This window comes from Salmo salar, chromosome ssa09, assembly GCF_905237065.1.
Source record: "Salmo salar chromosome ssa09, Ssal_v3.1, whole genome shotgun sequence".
NCBI classification, from domain to species: Eukaryota; Metazoa; Chordata; class Actinopteri; order Salmoniformes; family Salmonidae; genus Salmo; species Salmo salar.
In genome coordinates, this window is record NC_059450.1 from 153,564,785 (window position 1) to 153,585,047 (window position 20,263).

Consider the following 20,263-nt stretch of genomic DNA (forward strand, 5'->3'; position numbering starts at 1 on the left):
GTCTCAGTAAGGAACTCTCCTCACCTGGTTGTCTAGGTCTCAGTAAGGAACTCTACTCACCTGGTTGTCTAGGTCTCAGTAAGGAACTCTCCTCACCTGGTTGTCTGGGTCTCAGTAAGGAACTCTCCTCACCTGGTCGTCTAGGTCTCAGTAAGGAACTCTCCTCACCTGGTTGTCTAGGTCTCAGTAAGGAACTCCCCTCACCTGGTTGTCTAGGTCTCAGTAAGGAACTCTCCCTCACCTGGTTGTCTAGGTCTCAGTAAGGAACTCCCCTCACCTGGTTGTCTAGGTCTCAGTAAGGAACTCCCCTCACCTGGTTGTCTAGGTCTCAGTAAGGAACTCTCCTCACCTGGTTGTCTAGGTCTCAGTAAGGAGCTCTCCTCACCTGGTGGTCTAGGTCTCAGTAAGGAACTCTCCTCACCTGGTTGTCTAGGTCTCAGTAAGGAACTCCCCTCACCTGGTGGTCTAGGTCTCAGTAAGGAACTCTCCTCACCTGGTTGTCTAGGTCTCAGTAAGGAACTCCCCTCACCTGGTCGTCTAGGTCTCAGTAAGGAACTCTCCTCACCTGGTTGTCTAGATCTCAAAAAGGAACTCCCCTCACCTGGTGGTCTAGGTCTCAGTAAGGAACTCTCCTCACCTGGTCGTCTAGGTCTCAGTAAGGAACTCCCCTCACCTGGTTGTCTAGGTCTCAGTAAGGAACTCTCCTCACCTGGTTGTCTAGGTCTCAGTAAGGAACTCCCCTCACCTGGTTGTCTAGGTCTCAGTAAGGAACTCTCCTCACCTGGTTGTCTAGGTCTCAGTAAGGAACTCTCCTCACCTGGTTGTCTAGGTCTCAGTAAGGAACTTTCCTCACCTGGTTGTCTAGGTCTTAATTGAAAGGAAAAACATGTTTAAACCCTCAGACACTCCTGTGAAATGAGTCAGCATGGAGACAATACACACACACACACACACACAGACCTCTTACTGTGGTTTCCGAAATGCACAGCCCAGCCACCCTACTCCAGAAAGAACACACTCAGTCTACACACTCAGTCTACACACTCAGTCTACACACTCAGTCTACACACTCAGTCTACACACTCAGTCTACACACTCAGTCTACACACTTGCACGCTGTTTGTTTTTGCATTGGTGTTGTTGTGTCGGAGCACCCATAAAGACATGAAGATGGAGGTTTGTGTGTGAGAGCGTGTCTTTGTCTCTTGTGTGTATCATCCCCGCATGATGTATTTTGCAAAACGCATATCTTGAAATCTTGATTTCTGTCAAGAAAAACATTTTGGGACTATGTAAAAAAAATGGACTAATGAATGAAATATCAAAAGATAGTTTTTGGGTGGCGTTATCCTTTAAGGACTCTTTAATTAAGGACTCTAATTAAGGACTCTTTAATTTAGGACTCTTAAATTAAGGACTCTTATTAAGGACTCTTTATTTTAGGACTCTAAGGACTTTTTAATTAAGGACTCTAATTAAGGACTCTTTAATTTAGGACTCTAATTAAGGACTCTTTCATTAAGGACTCTTAAGGACTCTTAAATTAAGGACTCTTATTAAGGACTCTTTATTTTAGGACTCTAATTAAGGACTCTTATTAAGGACTCTTTATTTTAGGACTCTAATTAAGGACTCTTTCATTAAGGACTCTTTAATTAAGGATTCTAATTAAGGATTCTAATTAAGGACTCTTTAATTTAGGACTCTTTAATTAAGGACTCGTTAAGGGTGAAAAACAGAACAACAGAAATTCTAAAACCAGTGTCTAGCCCTAGTGGATGGTTGCTATGGAAATGAAATGCCACACTGTGCTATAGGTTCATCGTCTACTATGGCTGGACAGCACATCATCTTTTGGGTTTGGGTTTTCATATCGTACTTTTTACAGTGTCATGTCTACTCTGGCTCCACCGCTCCTGCTTTCTGTAAGTCATTGACGTATAATGACCCATTTCACTGTGAATTTAGCCTGAAGAAGCCTGAATACGAGACAGACAGCAGACTGTAGAATAAAGCTAGTAGCAACTCCAATAAATATCTCTCATCTCCTTTCCCTTCGTTTAACTGGTGTGTTTCACCGACACCAAGCATGAAAGAGATCCGTCACTCCCTTAGCCAAGAGCATCTCACAGACGAGGAGGGAGACGTGTTGATCACAGAGATCCCATCTCACTCAGTGTCTCACAGAGAAATACAAACCCGGTCAGAACACAGACATGAACATATCCCCCCCACCCCTCCCAACAGATGAAAAGAGGCAATACAAGTCATTGTGAAATGGAAATAAATGTGTCTGTGTGTAAGGAAGGAGAGAAGGAAGATGAGGAATGGGGAAGTTGGATGAGAGGAAAATGAGGGGAGGGAAGCAAAGAGAGGAAGAGAGATGAGCAAGTTTCTAGAATAAAGAATGAGGGCAGATGTAACAGAGGTGAAGCCGTTCTATTCCTCACTGGGAGAACTGTAAAGAATGAGGGCAGATGTAACAGAGGTGAAGCCGTTCTATTCCTCACTGGGAGAACTGTAAAGAATGAGGGCAGATTTAACAGAGGTGAAGCCGTTCTATTCCTCACTGGGAGAACTGTAAAGAATGAGGGCAGATTTAACAGAGGTGAAGCCCTTCTATTCCTCACTGGGAGAACTGTAAAGAATGAGGGCAGATTTAACAGAGGTGAAGCCGTTCTATTCCTCACTGGGAGAACTGTAAAGAATGAGGGCAGATTTAACAGAGATGAAGCCGTTCTATTCCTCACTGGGAGAACTGTAAAGAATGAGGGCAGATTTAACAGAGGTGAAGCCCTTCTATTCCTCACTGGGAGAAATATAAACAGACTCGCCTCACCCTCTAACCCCTACCTCCTTCAATCACTCTCTCGCTTTCTGCCCTCACTGTTGTCATGACGTATGCCTGTGGGTAAGGTTTATGACCCCCCCATAAATACCTTTCTCCCTTCCTTCTCTCACTGACTCTTCTAAAGGACTCTTGAATAGCCTTTGTTAAACATAGAGAGTCTGAGAACATGAAACAAGTGGGGGAAAAGGAACCATATTTCGGTAATAGAACCAGTTGAAAATATGCGTTGGTACTTAATGTATATGATGTCTGTTCGGTGGTCATCTGAGACATTATGACTGATGACAGGACGACATAAACGGTATCTGGGAAAGTCTACACATTCTAGTTATCAGATTCACATGGAAATGTTGTGCAAATTAAATGTTTGAATATGAAACTATTTGTGATAAGATTAAATGTAATTTTAGCTTCCAAATGAGAGAATTGGGTTTTCATAAGGTTAGAGCCCTGCTCAATCAGTGGCTCGCCCCTGTGAAGAGACATGGGTTATAAACTATGAAACACACCCTTCTCTCCCTCCACTATATAAGCCCTTGATGAAAATGTAACCTTCTGTTCCGAGGACGATAGGATGACGGTCCATACGTTAAAAAGGACTAACATGTCAACTACAGAACTAAGCCAACCTCAGCGTGAGCTTTGGTTGTGAATGGTATGAACTTTGAACTCTTATTCACTGAAGAAGTAAAACCTCCTAGCCGTTGAGTTAGCAACAGCAGCTGTAAACGTGGGCTAGGAAAGGATGGACGACGTATCCAGTCTAACACACAACGACGATACTACAACGTATCCAGTTTATCACCAGAGACATTCTTCCGAGGACAGGAAGATCTCTGTTGGCCAACACGGCCAGCATCTACGACCAACCTACCGAAGCGCAGCTCAGAGTAAATATTTATTGCATTTTCCTTTTACAAATGGGCGGTAATTTAGAATGCTTAAGATACTATATTTACGAAAGCTTAGCTTCTCCCTTTGTTCCTCAGTCTTCCCGCTCTTTCATTCAAGCCCAACCCCCTCTCTTTGTGTAACCAGTTGTCATACAGGTTCTGTCCACCAGGGATGTTTTCTGTATGACATAATTTGCATTCTGTGTATATGTAATTCTGTGTGATTAGTTAGGTATTTAGTAAATAAATAATTAAACCCAATTTTGTATTGCTGATTCAACTTGTTAGCCAGGGTTCGTGAAGAAGAATTTACAACTTTCAGATGAGACTGAAATAAGGTGACGATTAATATTGACTGCTATTGATGTAAAATATTACTAGGTCTTTCAGAGTTTATTCGGAAGATAACAGCTCTATAAACACTCTTTCGTGCTGACCCGACTTTTTAGTTAATTACATTTACATGATTAGCTCAATCAGGTAATATTAATTACGAAGAAAGGATTTTATAGAATAGCATGTCATATCACTTAATCCGGCATAGCCAAAGACACGACACTGAGAACTCTAACAAAACTGATTAAATTGTTATTTTTCTCATCAATCTACACACAATACATAATGACAAATCAAAAACAAAAACAGGTTTTAATAAGAAAAAAGTAATGTATATTAAAAGAAAAATGGAAATATCACATTTCAATAAGTACTCAGACCCTTTAACTCAGTACTTTGTTGAAGCACCTTTGGCAGCTATTACAGCCTCAATTCTTCTTGGGTATGACGCTACAAACTTGACACCTCTTCATTTGGGGAGTTTCCTTCAACCTCATGGTTTGGTTTTTGGTCTGACATGCACTGTCAACTGTGGGACCTTACATAGATAGGTGTGTGCATTTATATAGTATATATATATGTGTATATATGTGTATATGTATATATAGAATAAATTATAAATTATTCTATTGGTTACAAGAATTTTGTATAATAATTTAAATGGAAAAACTAAGTTCTGAATCCAGCGTTGCTTTGTGCATCAGTTCATAAACCATGTGTCATGGAATCGGTACATCGTGTGTATTTATATATATATGTATATGTATATCTATATATGTATGGGGGATACAACCATCCCAGCTCTGCAGATTTAGCTGTGAAGAGACAGAATCATTGGATCATTTGTTTTGGTACTGCCCTTATGTAGCTTGTTTTTGGTCGCAGGTCCAGGAATGGATGAAGAATTGCAACATTTACCTGGAGCTAACTCTGCAGATAGCACTGCTGGGTGATTTAAAAAGTCATAGTCAATCGATCAATAATATAATATACTCTTAGCAAAACATATTATCTTTCATTTAAAATCTGTAGAATCTATGAGAATAGAAAGGTTCTGAACTTTTGTGAAACATCACAGCGCAGTTGAAAATATATGGCAAATAGAAATCCAATATGGATGGTGTTAAGAGATAGATGGGAGGGGCTGAATGGAGCTGAAGGGTGGGACTAATACCAAAAAAAAGATAACTATTGCAAAATGTACTGTGTCCGTAAAATGTATATAATATGTATAAACTGGAATTAGAAGCCTAAGTGTTGTTGTCCATCAATACTGTATATATGTATATATATATTTACATATATAAAAAGAATCGGGGATTGAAAAATATGCAGCAAATTATATTTATGGAAGCAACAATCTATCTGCAATATCAAGGCTGAGCTCCTTCCCTCCTTCCCTCACTCTCTCTCTCTCTCTCTCTCTCTCCTTCCCTCCCTCTCTCTCTCCTTCCCTCTCCCTCTCTCTCTCCTTCCCTCCCTCTCTCTCTCCTTCCCTCTCTGTCCTTGAGTGTAGTGCATGCGTATATTGAACAACTGATAGCAGGACTGTGGAACCAGTGGACGGTTCATTTTGTTCAGTAAGACAAACATTCACACAGAAACCCACAGGAGTTTCACTGTGGATTTAAATACAGTAATCAGGTGTGTGTGTGTGTGTGTGTGTGTGTGTGTGTCCTGCAGTGCGCTCCCTTTCCCATGAATCATTTGGAGAGGATGGTGCCTTTTACTGACTGGAGCCTTCCTCCACACACACACACACACTGTACAAATAAATTAATTCTGCTGTTACCATTTTTTTTGTTTATTTTGGAAACCCCTTTTCCTAGAACCATTGGAGTAACCCAACTCAATGTATGTCAGTGATCAATACCTAATGTAATATAGTGACTTCACCAGCCACATGGTTATCTTTTTAAGTTCCAAATACTAAATACTGTTTTGTGTTTTATGACATTTTGTCACTAAATTGATTTACGTACTCTTGCGATTGAAGTTACTTGAACATAAAATTTGTTGTAGTGAACATAAAAATGTAGGGTCCCTTCTACTGAAATGATTACCCTTCATTACACATTTTTTGTCAAGTGTAAGTAGTTCTGATCAGTAATTTTCAGTTGTTGTGTCGTAAAGTTTAACATTGTTTTATGTATTTGATGATTTGAAATATGAACCCACCTTCGCAGGCATTGTTGAGCACAGTGTTCATTCCGGGATGCCGTAAGCAGTACAGGACACTGCCTCTGTCAAAATGAGTACTGTACATGACCTTGTTCATGGTGGGAATAGCTTGTATCCGTATTAAACATACATTTGTTTGACGGTTTGATATCCGTTCATCATGATTGCACCTCATAGCACAACAAGCTGTTTAGTACTCTTTTAGAAATGTACTTGTCTTTGTTCAAACGTGCATACAACATTGTGTAGAAGTATCATCAATTAAAAATAAAAAATAAAAACGTTTTTAATTACCCACAGCATTCATAACTTGGAGAAACGTAATAATTCTATATCAGGACAACAGAGCTAAATCAAGTGTTTCTTACTCAAATATCAATGTGTCTAACTATTACTTTATTATGTTAAGGCAAGTAAGAACAACTGATTTAATAAATATTAGATTAACTTTAAATTAATAACTTGTAAACACTCAATAACTTTAGATTAGCAGAACACAGATAAAATGAAGTAATATTTGCTCAATAACCTAATATTTGTTAACAGTACTCAGTGGCATATAGTGATAGAGCATCTGATTGACGTCTGAGTTAGTAGCACTTATATGATGTGAGTTCTACAGGCAGTTTGAGTATGTTTGAGTATCCACTACTCAATTGATCTAATGAGTTAGCCAATTACCTTTTACAGTGCACACACAAGCACAATCACACACCTGCACGAGCATGCGTGTTTATTTCTGCGTCAGTAGTGTGTGTGTGTGTGTGTGTGTGTTCATTTCTGCATCAGTAGTGTGTGTGTGTGTGTGTTAATTTCTGCATCAGTAGTGTGTGTGTTAATTTCTGCAGCAGTAGTGTGTGTGTGTGTGTGTGTGTGTATTTCTGCATCAGTAGTGTGTGTGTATTTCTGCATCAGTAGTGTGTGTGTATTTCTGCATCAGCAGTGTGTGTGTATTTCTGCATCAGTAGTGTGTGTGTATTTCTGCATCAGTAGTGTGTGTGTATTTCTGCATCAGTAGTGTGTGTGTATTTCTGCATCAGTAGTGTGTGTGTATTTCTGCATCAGTAGTGTGTGTGTATTTCTGCATCAGTAGTGTGTGTGTATTTCTGCATCAGTAGTGTGTGTGTATTTCTGCATCAGTAGTGTGTGTGTATTTCTGCATCAGTAGTGTGTGTGTATTTCTGCATCAGCAGTGTGTGTGTATTTCTGCATCAGTAGTGTGTGTGTATTTCTGCATCAGTAGTGTGTGTGTATTTCTGCATCAGCAGTGTGTGTGTATTTCTGCATCAACAGTGTGTGTGTATTTCTGCAGACAGTAGAGATGGACATTCAGGGGTAGAGGTAGAGGTAGAGATGGACATTCAGGGGTTGAGGTAGAGATGGACAGACAGGTGTAGAGGTAGAGATGGACAGACAGGTGTAGAGGTAGAGATGGACAGACAGGTGTAGAGATGGACAGACAGGGGTTGAGGTAGAGATGGACAGACAGGGGTTGAGGTAGAGATGGACAGACAGGTGTAGAGGTAGAGATGGACAGACAGGGGTTGAGGTAGAGATGGACAGACAGGGGTAGAGGTAGAGATGGACAGACAGGGGTAGAGGTAGAGATGGACATTCAGGGGTTGAGGTAGAGATGGACATTCAGGGGTAGAGGTAGAGATGGACAGACAGGTGTAGAGGTAGAGATGGACAGACAGGGGTAGAGATGGACAGACAGGGGTAGAGGTAGAGATGGACAGACAGGTGTAGAGGTAGAGATGGACAGACAGGTGTAGAGATGGACAGACAGGGGTTGAGGTAGAGATGGACAGACAGAGGTAGAGGTAGAGATGGACATTCAGGGGTTGAGGTAGAGATGGACAGACAGGGGTAGGGGTAGAGATGGACATTCAGGGGTAGAGGTAGAGATGGACATTCAGGGGTTGAGGTAGAGATGGACAGACAGGGGTAGAGGTAGAGATGGACAGACAGGTGTAGAGGTAGAGATGGACAGACAGGTGTAGAGATGGACAGACAGGGGTAGGGGTAGAGGTAGAGATGGACAGACAGGGGTAGAGGTAGAGATGGACATACAGGGGTTGAGGTAGAGATGGACAGACAGGGGTAGAGGTAGAGATGGACAGACAGGGGTAGAGGTAGAGATGGACAGACAGGGGTTGAGGTAGAGATGGACAGACAGGGGTAGAGGTAGAGGTAGAGATGGACAGACAGGGGTAGAGGTAGAGATGGACAGACAGGGGTAGGGGTAGAGGTAGAGATGGACATTCAGGGGTTGAGGTAGAGATGGACAGGCAGGGGTAGAGGTAGAGATGGACAGACAGGTGTAGAGGTAGAGATGGACAGACAGGTGTAGAGATGGACAGACAGAGGTAGAGGTAGAGATGGACATTCAGGGGTAGAGGTAGAGATGGACAGACAGGGGTAGAGGTAGAGATGGACAGACAGGGGTAGAGGTAGAGATGGACAGACAGGGGTAGAGGTAGAGATGGACAGAAAGGGGTAGAGATAGAGATTGTTAGACAGGGGTAGAGATGGAGATGGACAAAAAGGGGTAGAGATAGAGATGAATCCTCTTATCTCTCTGTCGGCAGCCTCTTTGCAGCTGCCTAGATTAATCTAACAGGGAAGGACGTGAGAAGAGAAATCATCCTTGAGTGCCACACCATGTACCCACTTCCCTCCCTTCATCTCTCTCAGTTCATCTGTACCCACTTCCCTCCCTTCATCTCTCTCAACTCATCAGTACCCACTTCTCTCCCTCCCTCCATCTCTCTCAACTCATCAGTACCCACTTCTCTCCCTTCATCTCTCTCAGTTCATCTGTACCCACTTCTCTCCCTTCATCTCTCTCAGTTCATCTGTACCCACTTCCCTCCCTTCATCTCTTTCAGTTCATCAGTACCCACTTCTCTCCCTTCATCTCTCTCAGTTCATCTGTACCCACTTCTCTCCCTTCATCTCTCTCAGTTCATCTGTACCCACTTCCCTCCCTTCATCTCTCTCAGTTCATCTGTACCCACTTCTCTCCCTTCATCTCTCTCAGTTCATCTGTACCCACTTCTCTCCCTTCATCTCTCTCAGTTCATCTGTACCCACTTCTCTCCCTTCATCTCTCTCAGTTCATCTGTACCCACTTCTCTCCATTCATCTCTCTCAGTTCATCTGTACCCACTTCTCTCCCTTCATCTCTCTCAGTTCATCTGTACCCACTTCTCTCCCTTCATCTCTCTCAGTTCATCTGTACCCACTTCTCTCCCTTCATCTCTCTCAGTTCATCTGTACCCACTTCTCTTCCTTCATCTCTCTCAGTTCAACTGTACCCACTTCTCTCCCTTCATCTCTCTCAGTTCATCTGTACCCACTTCTCTCCCTTCATCTCTCTCAGTTAAACTGTACCCACTTCCCTTCATCTCTCTCAGTTCATCTGTACCCACTTCCCTTCATCTCTCTCAGCCCATCTGTACCCACTTCACTCCCTTCATCTCTCTCACCTAACCTGCACCTGCTTCCTCTCTCCTCTCCCATCTCTCATCCAAGGCTAAAGTAAGGGTAATGTAAACAGGAAAGTTGCAAATCTTGTAACAAACCATGAAGAGAGATAGATCTTACTACACATATTTTACAAAGGCATATCAACTCTCTCTCTTTTTCTTTAAATACACCTTAGCCAAATACATTTAAACTCAGTTTTTCACAATTCCTGACCTTTAATCCTTGTAAATTCCCTTGTCTTAGGTCAGTTAGGATAACCACTTTATTTTAAGAATGTGAACTGTCAGAATAATAGTAGAGAGAATTATTTATTTCTGCTTTTATTTCTTTCATCACATTCCCAGTGGGTCAGAAGTTTACACTGAATTAGTATTTGGTAGCATTGCCTTTAAATTGTTTAACTTGGGTCAAACATTTCGGGTAGAATTCCACAAACTTCCCACAATAAATTGGGTGAATTTTGGCCCATTCTTCCTGACGGAGCTGGTGTAACGGAGTTAGGTTTGTAGGGCTCCTTACTCGTACACGCTTTTTCAGTTCTGCCACTCCAATACCTTGACTTTGTTGTCCTTAAGCCATTTTGCCACAACTTTGGAAGTATGCTTGGGATCATTGTTCATTTAGAAGACCCATTTGCGACCAAGCTTTAACTTCCTGACTGATGTCTTGAGATGTTGCTTCAATATATCCACATCATTTTTCTGCCTCATGATGGCATCTATTTTGTGAAGTGCACAAGTCCCTCCTGCAGCAAAGCAGCCCCACAACATGATGCTGCCACCCCCGTGCTTCACGATTGAGATGGTGTTCGGCTTGCAGGCCTCCCGCTTTTTCGTCCAAACATAACGATGGTCATTATGGCCAAACAGTTCTATTTTCGTTTCATCTGACCAGAGGACATTTCTCCATGTGCAGTTGCAAACCGTAGTCTGGCTTTTTTATGACGGTTTTGGAGCAGTGGCTTCTTCCTTGCTGAGCGGCCTTTCAGGGTATGCCGATATAGGACTTGTTTTACTGTGGATATAGATACTTTTGTACCTGTTTCCTCCAGCATCTTCACAAGGTTCTTTGCTGTTGTTCTGGGATTAATTTGCGCTTTTTGCACCAAAGTATGTTCATCTCTAGGAGACAGAACGCCTCACCTTCCTGAGCGGTATGACGGCTGCGTGGTCCCACGGTGTTTATACTTGCATACTATTGTTTGTACAGATGAACGTGGTACCTTCACACATTTGGAAATTGCTCCCAAGGATGAACCAGACTTGTGGAGGTCTACACTTTTTTTTCTGAGGTCTTGGCTGATTTCTTTTGATTTTCCAATGATGTCAAGCAAAGAGGCACTGAGTTTGAAGGTAGGCTTTGAAATACATCCACAGGTACACCTACAATTGGCTGAAAGGATGTCAATTAGCCTATCAGAAGCTTCAAAAGACAGGGCATCATTTTCTGGAATTTCCCAAGCTGTTTAAAGGCACAGTCAACTTAGTGTATGTAAACTTCTGACCCACTGGAATTGTGATACAGTGAATTATAAGTGAAATAATTTGTCCGTAAACAATTGTTGTAAAAATGTATTGTGTCATGCACAAAGTAGATGTTCTAACCGACTTGCCAAAACTATAGTTTGTTAACAAGAAATGTGTTGAGTGGCTGAAAATCGAGTTTTAATGACTCCAACCTAAGTGTATGTAAACTTCCGACTTCAACTGATAAACAAAGTAATATAAACAGTAAACAACATTCCCGAAAGTTCCAAAGGAAAAGAGAAATTTGAAATTGCACATTTTATATCTACACACATTGTTGTAACGATGTGCAAGTAGTTAAAGTACAAAAGGGAAAAGAGTTTTCGTAAAGTATAACTTTTTCCACATTTTGTTAAGTTACAGCATTAATCTAAAATGGATTAAATACATATATTTCCTTGTCAATCTACAAACAGTACCCCATAATGACAAAGCAAAAACAGGTTGGTAGATTGTTTTGCAAATGTATTAAATATGAAATAGCTTATTTACATTAGATTTCTGACCCTTTGGTATGAGACTTGAAATTGAGCTCAGGTGCATCCTGTTTCCATTGATCATCCTTGAAATGTTTCTACAACTTGATTGGACATGATTTGGAATGGCACACACCTGTCTATATAAGTTCCCACAGCAAAAACCATGCCATGATGGTCGCAGAAATTGTCCATAAATCTCAGAGACAAGATTGTGTCGAGGTACAGATCTGGGGAAGGGTGCCAAAACAATTCTGCAGTATTGAAGTTCCCCAAGAACACAGTGGCCTCCATCATTCTTAAATGGAAAAAGTTTTGAACCACCAAGACTCTTCCTATGGCTTGCCGCTCGGCCAAACTGAGCAATCGGGGGAGAAGGAACTTGGTCAGGGAGGTGACCAAAATCCCGATGGTCACTCTGACAGAGCTCCAGATTTCCTAGTTGGAGATGGGAGAACCTTCCAGAAGGACAACCATCTCTGCAGTACTCCACTAATCAGGCCTTTATGGTAAAGGGGCCAGGCGGAAACCACTCCTCAGTAAAAGGCACATGACTGCCCGCTTGGAGTTTTCCAAAAGGCACCTAAAGGACTCTGACCATGAGAAACAAGATTCTCTGCTCTGATGAAACTAAGATTCAACTCTTTGGCCTGAATGCCAAGCGTCACATCTGGAGGAAACCTGGCACCATCCCTACGGTAAAGCATGGTGGTGGCAGCATCATGCTGTGGGAATGTTATAATGCGGCAGGGACTGGGAGACTAGTCAGGATCGAGGGAAAGATGAATGGAGCAAAGTACAGAGAGATCGTTGATGAAAACCTGCTCCAGACCGCTCAGGACTTGACTGGTGTGAAGGTTCACCTTCCAACAGGACAACGACCCTAAGCACACAGCCAAGACAACACAGGAGTGGCTTCGCGACAAGTCTCTGAATGTTCTTGAGTGGCCCGGACTTGAACCAGATCAAACATCTCTGGAGAGACCTGAAAATAGCTGTGCAGCGACGCTCGCCATCCAACCTGACAGAGCTTGAGAGGATCTGAAGAGAAGAATGGGAGGATGGGTGTGCCAAGCTTGTAGCATCATACCCAAGAAGACTCGAGGCTGTAATCACTGCCAAAGGTGCTTGAACAAAGTACTGAGTAAAGGGTCTGAATACTTAAATACAATTTATGTTTCCGTTTTACAAATTTTTATAAATTCGAAAAAATATGTTTTTGCCTTGCCTATTACACTCAGTGGTGGAAAAAGTACCCAATTGTCATACTTGAGTAAATGTAAAGATACCTTAATAGAAAATTCCTCAAGTAAAAGTGAAAGTCACTCAGTAAAATATTACTTGAGTAAAAGTCAAAGTATTTGGTTTAAATATACTTAAGTATCAAAAGTAAAAGTAAAAGTATAAATCATTTCAAATTCCTTATATTAAGCAAACCAGACTGCACCATTTTATTATTTTTCAGCCAGGGGCTCCAACCCTCAGACATAATTTACAAACAAAGCATGTGTGAGTCTGCTAGATCAGAGGCAGGGGATGACCAGGGATGTTCTCTGTTTAGTGAGTCCTCCAGATCAGAGGCAGTAGGGATGACCAGGGATGTTCTCTGTTTAGTGAGTCCTCCAGATCAGAGGCAGTAGGGATGACCAGGGATGTTCTCTATTTAGTGAGTCCTCCAGATCAGAGGCAGTAGGGATGACCAGGGATGTTCTCTTGATAAGTTTGTGAATTGGACAATTTTCCTGTCCTGCTAGGTATTCTTATTGTAACGAGTACTTTTGGGTGTCAGGGAAAATGTATGGAGTAAAAGTACATTATTTTCTTTAGGAATGTAGTAAAGTAAAAAATAAAAGTTGGCAAAAATATAAATAGTAAAGTATAGATACCCCAAAAAACGACTTAAGTAGTACTTTAAAGTAAGCTTTTATAGTGTCTGTCAAGTTCTTACTCTGATATTTAGAACCTAACAATTTAAAGACTCAGTAAGCATAGCCTTGCTATTGAGAGAGGCCGCCCGTATGGTGAAATACCACAGTGTGCCATCACAGCAGCAAAATGTGTGACCTGTTGCCATAAGAAAACAGCAACAAGAGAAGAACAAACACCATTGTAAATACAACCCATATTTACAATGCGTTCGGGAAGTATTCAGACCTCTGGATCAAAGGTATAATCAGTGGTGTAAAGAACTTAAACTAAGTTTATTCATCCCAAAGGACCGAACAGCTGAACAGACAAAGACATATTCACACAACTACTGATATTTAACTTTCTCCTATACTGAGTCTCCTCCTACACATCTGAAAAGTCAATTAGCATTCTAGTTTGCTCTGTTTTTTTTGTTAATTCTTTCCAATGTGTCAAGTAATTATCTTTTTGTTTTCTCATGATTTGGTTGGGTCTCATTTTGTTTCTGTCCTTGGGCTCTGTGGGGTCTGTTTGTGTTTGTGAACAGAGCCCCAGGACCAGCTTGCTTAGGGGACTCTTCTCCAGGTTCATCTCTCTGTAGGTGATGGATTTTGATAATTAGCGGGTATCGGCATAATTCTGCTCTGCATGCATTATTTGGTGTTTTACATTGTACACAAAGGATATTTTTGCAGAATTCTGCATGCAGAGTCTCAATTTGGTGTTTGTCCCATTTTGTGAATTCTTGGTTGGTGAGCGGACCCCAGACCTCACAACCATAAAGGACAATGGGTTCTATAACTGATTCAAGTATTTTTAACCAGATCCTAATTGGTATGTTGAATTTTATGTTTTGATGGCATAGAAGACCCTTCTTGCCTTGTCTCTCAGATCGTTCACAGCTTTGTGGAAGTTACCTGTGGTGATGATGTTTAGGCCGAGGTAGGTATAGTTTTTTATGTGCTCTAGGGCAACGGTGTCTAGATGGAATTTGTATTTGTTGTCCTGGCGACTGGACCTTTTTTGGAACACCATTATTTTGGTCTTACTGAGATTTACTGTCAGGGCCCAGGTCTGGTAGAATCTGTGCAGAAGATCTAGGTGCTGCTGTAGGCCCTCATTGGTTGGTGACAGAAGCACCAGATCATCAGCAAACTGTAGAAATTCAGATTCTAATAGAGTGAAGCCGGTTTTTCTCTCTCTCTCTCTCTCTCTCTCTCTCTCTCTCTCTCTCTCTCTCTCTCTCTCTCTCTCCTCTGACCCAGGGATGGAAATGCAATACACACACACACACACACACCACTATGAGTACTTTTTCTTCCTCCTGAACTCCCTATCATTTGTACCATCCTCTTCCTCCTTGTGTCCTCAAGAGGAAGCTGACGGTGATTACAACATTCAGGTAACTGGTTGATCATTTGAGGCACAACAGTGGAGTTTGCTGAGGAGAAGGCGGCTCATAATAATGATGAATGGAACGGCATCAAACACATGAAAACCATATGTTTGATGTATTTGATACCATTCCACCTATTCCGCTCCAGCCATTATCACAAGCCTGTCCTCCTGACCAACCTCGTGTGATGGACAACCATAGAGAGAGAGAAAGATCCCCCTAAACCCAGATGACCTTCAGATGACCTTAGTCAGCTGACGACTCACCTTGAGGGAGTCAAAGCAGGCGATGATTCGTCCATTCTCCACCTGGCAGCTCTTGGCAGGGTGGGCAAACTTACACTCGCTGTCCGGTCGCGAGCACGTCCCTCTCTGGAACTCACGACACACCTCCAGGGTCAGCCATTTTGTGTCCCGAATAGGAGTCACGTTGACTGCCATTTTGAACCAGTCAGGAGTAGTCGATTAAGAGCGACCGATATAAAAACGAAAGGGAGGTCTCAGTGTGTGCGAATGTTTGCTCCTGAGAGAAATCAAACTAAAGAAGATAAAATAAAACAATCCAATCTAAAAGTGTTTTCTATCCTCGGCCTGCTTGTGGAGGTTGACCTGGGAGTCTCCTAGGATCTATGGCCCATCTTAAGAGCCTTTTACTGGGACTGATGAGATTCCTGCAGTGCCTGTCCCCCAGGGTATGGGATTGTGGCACTGACGGCTTGCTTTTTGCAGGCTGGACCAACTTCTGAGCTCATTTCTCTCCTCTCTCTCGCTCTCTCTCTCTCTCACACTCTTTACCTTTCTCCTCAGCTGAACTGTCAGGCGAGACAGATGGCGAAAGACGTTATTGATCTGGTTGGCTTACGACGTGCAGAGGGAGCTGGGAGCAGGGGAGAGAGTGGAGGGACAGTGAGAGGACAGTCCCCTCTCACCCACACAGATGGAAGAGAATCACAGTTCCAGAGAAGGGTAGACGTGGCATGGAGGGATTATGGGTGGGATGGGGGCACAACCATGGGTCAGAAAGCTCAGAGGGCAGGGTTGGCAGTCCTTGGACTCCTGGTGTGTCTTAGCAGTTCCAAACAGCTACAGGCTTCAAGGGAGGCACTTCTGTCTATGGAAAGGAGAGGCAGTCAGCATTTAACAGAGCAAGAACAGAAACACACACACACCAATGCATACTAATATTAATTCAAACACACACACACTCTAGCTCACACCGTAGGCCCTAACACCAACTGCCAGCCATTCGACTGGAAAGTCAAATCAAACACCCTATCGCTTACAATGAAGCATATCTATTCTTTAAAGGTTCCCAGAATATTTCATCAGGTTGTGGGAACAGTCTGGTTGGGAACATTGTGAGAAAATCATAAAAGATATATGTTCCCAAAACATAACATTGTTGATTCCACAATGTTACAAGAACATTCCCTGGACATTTTGTCTGTTCTTTAATGGTTCCCAGAAAGTTTCATTCAAATTATGGCAAATGTCAAATTAGGAAAGCAGATTAGAATACATTTCCGATTATGTTTCTCTCCAGATATAATGGCAAGTTGATTATGTTTCTCTCCAGATATAATGGCAAGTTGATTATGTCTCTCTCCAGATATAATGGCAAGTTGATTATGTCTCTCTCCAGATATAATGGCAAGTTGATTATGTCTCTCTCCAGATATAATGGCAAGTTGATTATGTTTCTCTCCAGATATAATGGCAAGTTGATTATGTTTCTCTCCAGATATAATGTTGCGTTTATGGACTGTATGTTAGGTGATATAGAGACACATGACATTGTGGCTACAGACCTGAATGCTACGGGTCGGTAGTCACTCAGGCAGGTTACCTTGGTGTTCTTGGGCACAGGAAATATGGTGGTCTGCTCAAAACATGTTGGTACAACAGACTCGGTCAGGGACAGGCTGAAAATGTCAGCGATGCGTCTCTGTGTGTGGAGTAAAGGTGGTCTAGAGTTTTTTTGCCCCTCTGGTTGCACATGTAAGTAGATTAATATTAGATTTCGTGCACAAACTGTTATTTACAAACAGCCACAGACCGCCACCACTTGTATTACAGGAGGCAGCTGTTCTATCTTGCGGATGGACCGGAAACTCAGCCAGCTGTATGTTATCCATGTTGTCGTTCAGCCACGACACGGTGAAGCATAAGATTTTATTTGTGTGCAGATCCGGACGTCCGTCTTTCATCCGCAGACGGATGTACTCATTGAACGGTGTGACGACCCTCCCACTCTGTCTGCCAAATTCTTTCTCTTTGCTCTTGTTTCCTTAATAAGATGTCGGTGGGTGGAACCGGGAGGGTCATCAGCGAAATGGGACACACCTGGGCTCAGGTGTGGCCCGGGATAAACACACCTCTTCCCCGTTCATTGAGGAGACTCTCTCCATGCAGACACACCTGGGCTCAGGTGTGGCCCGGGATAAACACATCTCTTCCCCGTTCATTGAGGAGACTCTCTCCATGCAGACACACCTGGGCTCAGGTGTGTCCCGGGATAAACACATCTCTTCCCCGTTCATTGAGGAGACTCTCTCCATCCAGACACACCTGGGCTCGGGTGTGTCCCAGGATAAACACATCTCTTCCCCGTTCATTAGGAGACTCTCTCCATCCAGACACACCTGGGCTCGGGTGTGTCCCAGGATAAATACACCTCCATTCATTGAGGAGACTCTCTCCATCCAGACACACCTGGGCTCGGGTGTGTCCCAGGATAAATACACCTCCATTCATTAGGAGACTCTCTCCATGCAGACACACCTGGGCTCGGGTGTGTCCCAGGATAAATACACCTCCATTCATTAGGAGACTCTCTCCATGCAGACACACCTGGGCTCGGGTGTGTCCCAGGATAAATACACCTCCCCATTCATTGAGGAGACTCTCTCCATGCAGACACACCTGGGCTCGGGTGTGTCCCAGGATAAATACACCTCTTCCCATTCATTGAGGAGACTCTCTCCATGCAGACACACCTGGGCTCGGGTGTGTCCCAGGATAAATACACCTCCATTCATTGAGGAGACTCTCTCCATCCAGACACACCTGGGCTCGGGTGTGTCCCAGGATAAATACACCTCCATTCATTAGGAGACTCTCTCCATGCAGACACACCTGGGCTCGGGTGTGTCCCAGGATAAATACACCTCCATTCATTAGGAGACTCTCTCCATGCAGACACACCTGGGCTCGGGTGTGTCCCAGGATAAATACACCTCCATTCATTAGGAGACTCTCTCCATGCAGAAACTGTTAGATTTTGGTTGTGGTATTTTTGTGGCCGTTTTATTTGTTTGCTTTGGCACCTTTCAACACCCCTCATTATCACATCTATACACACAACCACTCACATACACTACTGATTACTGACTACACACACCATTGTTAATTGTATTTAGTTTACTTCAGTTAAATTCTCTAGGGTAGGGGGCAGTATTTTGACGTCCAGATGAAAAGTGTGCCCAAATTAAACTGCCTGCTACTCAGGCTCAGAAAGTAGGATATGCATATTATTTGGATAGAAAACACTCTGAAGTTTCTAAAACTGTTTCAATGATGTCTGTGTGTACAACAGAACTCAAATGGCAGGCAAAAACCTGAGAACAATCCAACCAGGAAGTGTGGAAATCTGAGTTTTGTAGTTTTTCAATTGATTCCCTATCCAGTGACTTAGGGTTCATTTTGCACTTCCTAAGGCTTCCACTAGATGTCAACAGTCTTTAGAACTTTGTTTCATGCTTCTACTGTGAATATGGAGTGAACAAGAGGGCCTGGAAGTAGATGACTGAGAAAATGACATGAGCTCAGAGGCGCGTGCTCACGTGAGAGTTAGCTGTGGTCCTTTTCTTTTCTGAAGACATTGGAATTGTCTGGTTGGAATATTACTGAAGATTTATGTTAAAAACGTCCTAAAGATTGATGCTATACATCATTTGATATATTTCTACGAACGTAAATAGAACTTTTTTGACTTTTCGTCTTGACATTTGCGCGCGCTTCCTGCATTTGGAGTAGTGGACTAAATGCGCGAACAAAAGGAGGTATTTGGACATAAATTATGGACTTTATCGAACAAAACAAACATTTATTGTGGACCTGGGAATTCCTGGGAGTGCATTCTGATGAAGATCATCAAAGGTAAGTGACTATTTATAATATTATTTCTGAGTTTTGTTGACTCCACAAAATGGCGGGTTTGGTTTAATGTCTGAATGCTGTACTCAGATTATTGCAAAATTAGCTTAAACCGTAAAGCTTTTTTGAAATCTGACACAGCGGTTGCATTAAGGAGAAGTGGATCTATAATTCTTTAAATAACTGTTGAATATTTTATCAACGTTTATGATGAGTATTTCTGTAAATTGATGTGCTCATTCACCGGAAGTTTTGGGAGGCAAAACATTTCTGAACATTACACGCCAATCTAAAATGGGGTTTTTGGATATAAATATGAACTTTATCGAGCAAAACGCACATGTATTGTGTAACATGAAGTCCTATGAATGCCATCTGATGAAGATGATCAATGGTTAGTGATTCATTTTAGCTGTTTTTCTGGTTTTTGTGATGCCTCTCCTTGCTTGGAAAATGGCTGTGTGGTTTTTCTTGTTTAGGTGCTGTCCTAACATAATCTAATGTTATGCTTTCGCCGTAAAGCCTTTTTGAAATCGGACAATGTGGTTGGATTAACGAGAAGTGTATCTTTAAAATGGGATATAATAGTTGTATGTTTGAGAAATTTGAATTATGAGATTTTTGTTGTTTTGAATTTGCCGCCCTGCTATTTCACTAGCTGTTGAATAGTGTGTCCCGCAGGTGGGCTAGTGTCCCACATACCCCAGAGAGGTTAATAAATATATTTCACATGGTTTCCCTTGTTGTTACAAACTTTGAGCCGGTTCATGACAACGGTTCAATAAGACGCTCAAACAAAGGCTGCGGAAGGTCATCGAGCGGGACTGGAAGAAGTGTGACCAGCTATTAACCCACCTAATGTTCTGGATCCGTGAAGTGCCCCAGGCCTCCCCTGGGTTTTCCCCCAAATGACCTCCTCTATGGGAGGAGACCAGCCTACTGGAGAAGGTGGTAACCCGGAAGAGGTCTCCTGGAGGAGACCAGCCTACTGGAGAAGGTGGTAACCCGGAAGAGGTCTCCTGGAGGAGACCAGCCTACTGGAGAAGGTGG

General features: G+C 42.6%; 1 protein-coding gene across 3 annotated transcripts in view; it reads right to left on the minus strand.

Annotated features, from left to right (window-relative positions):
* Positions 1 to 20,263, minus strand: part of LOC106613300 (muscleblind-like protein 1) — a 149,869-nt gene that overhangs the window by 85,434 nt on the left and 44,172 nt on the right. For all 3 annotated transcript variants that reach the window (XM_045724845.1, XM_045724843.1, XM_045724844.1), the window contains exon 2: positions 15,326 to 16,169. In XM_045724845.1, the coding sequence (XP_045580801.1) occupies positions 15,326 to 15,499 (174 nt within the window). In that variant the 5' untranslated portion in view covers positions 15,500 to 16,169. The remainder of the gene's footprint in view (positions 1 to 15,325; positions 16,170 to 20,263) is intronic.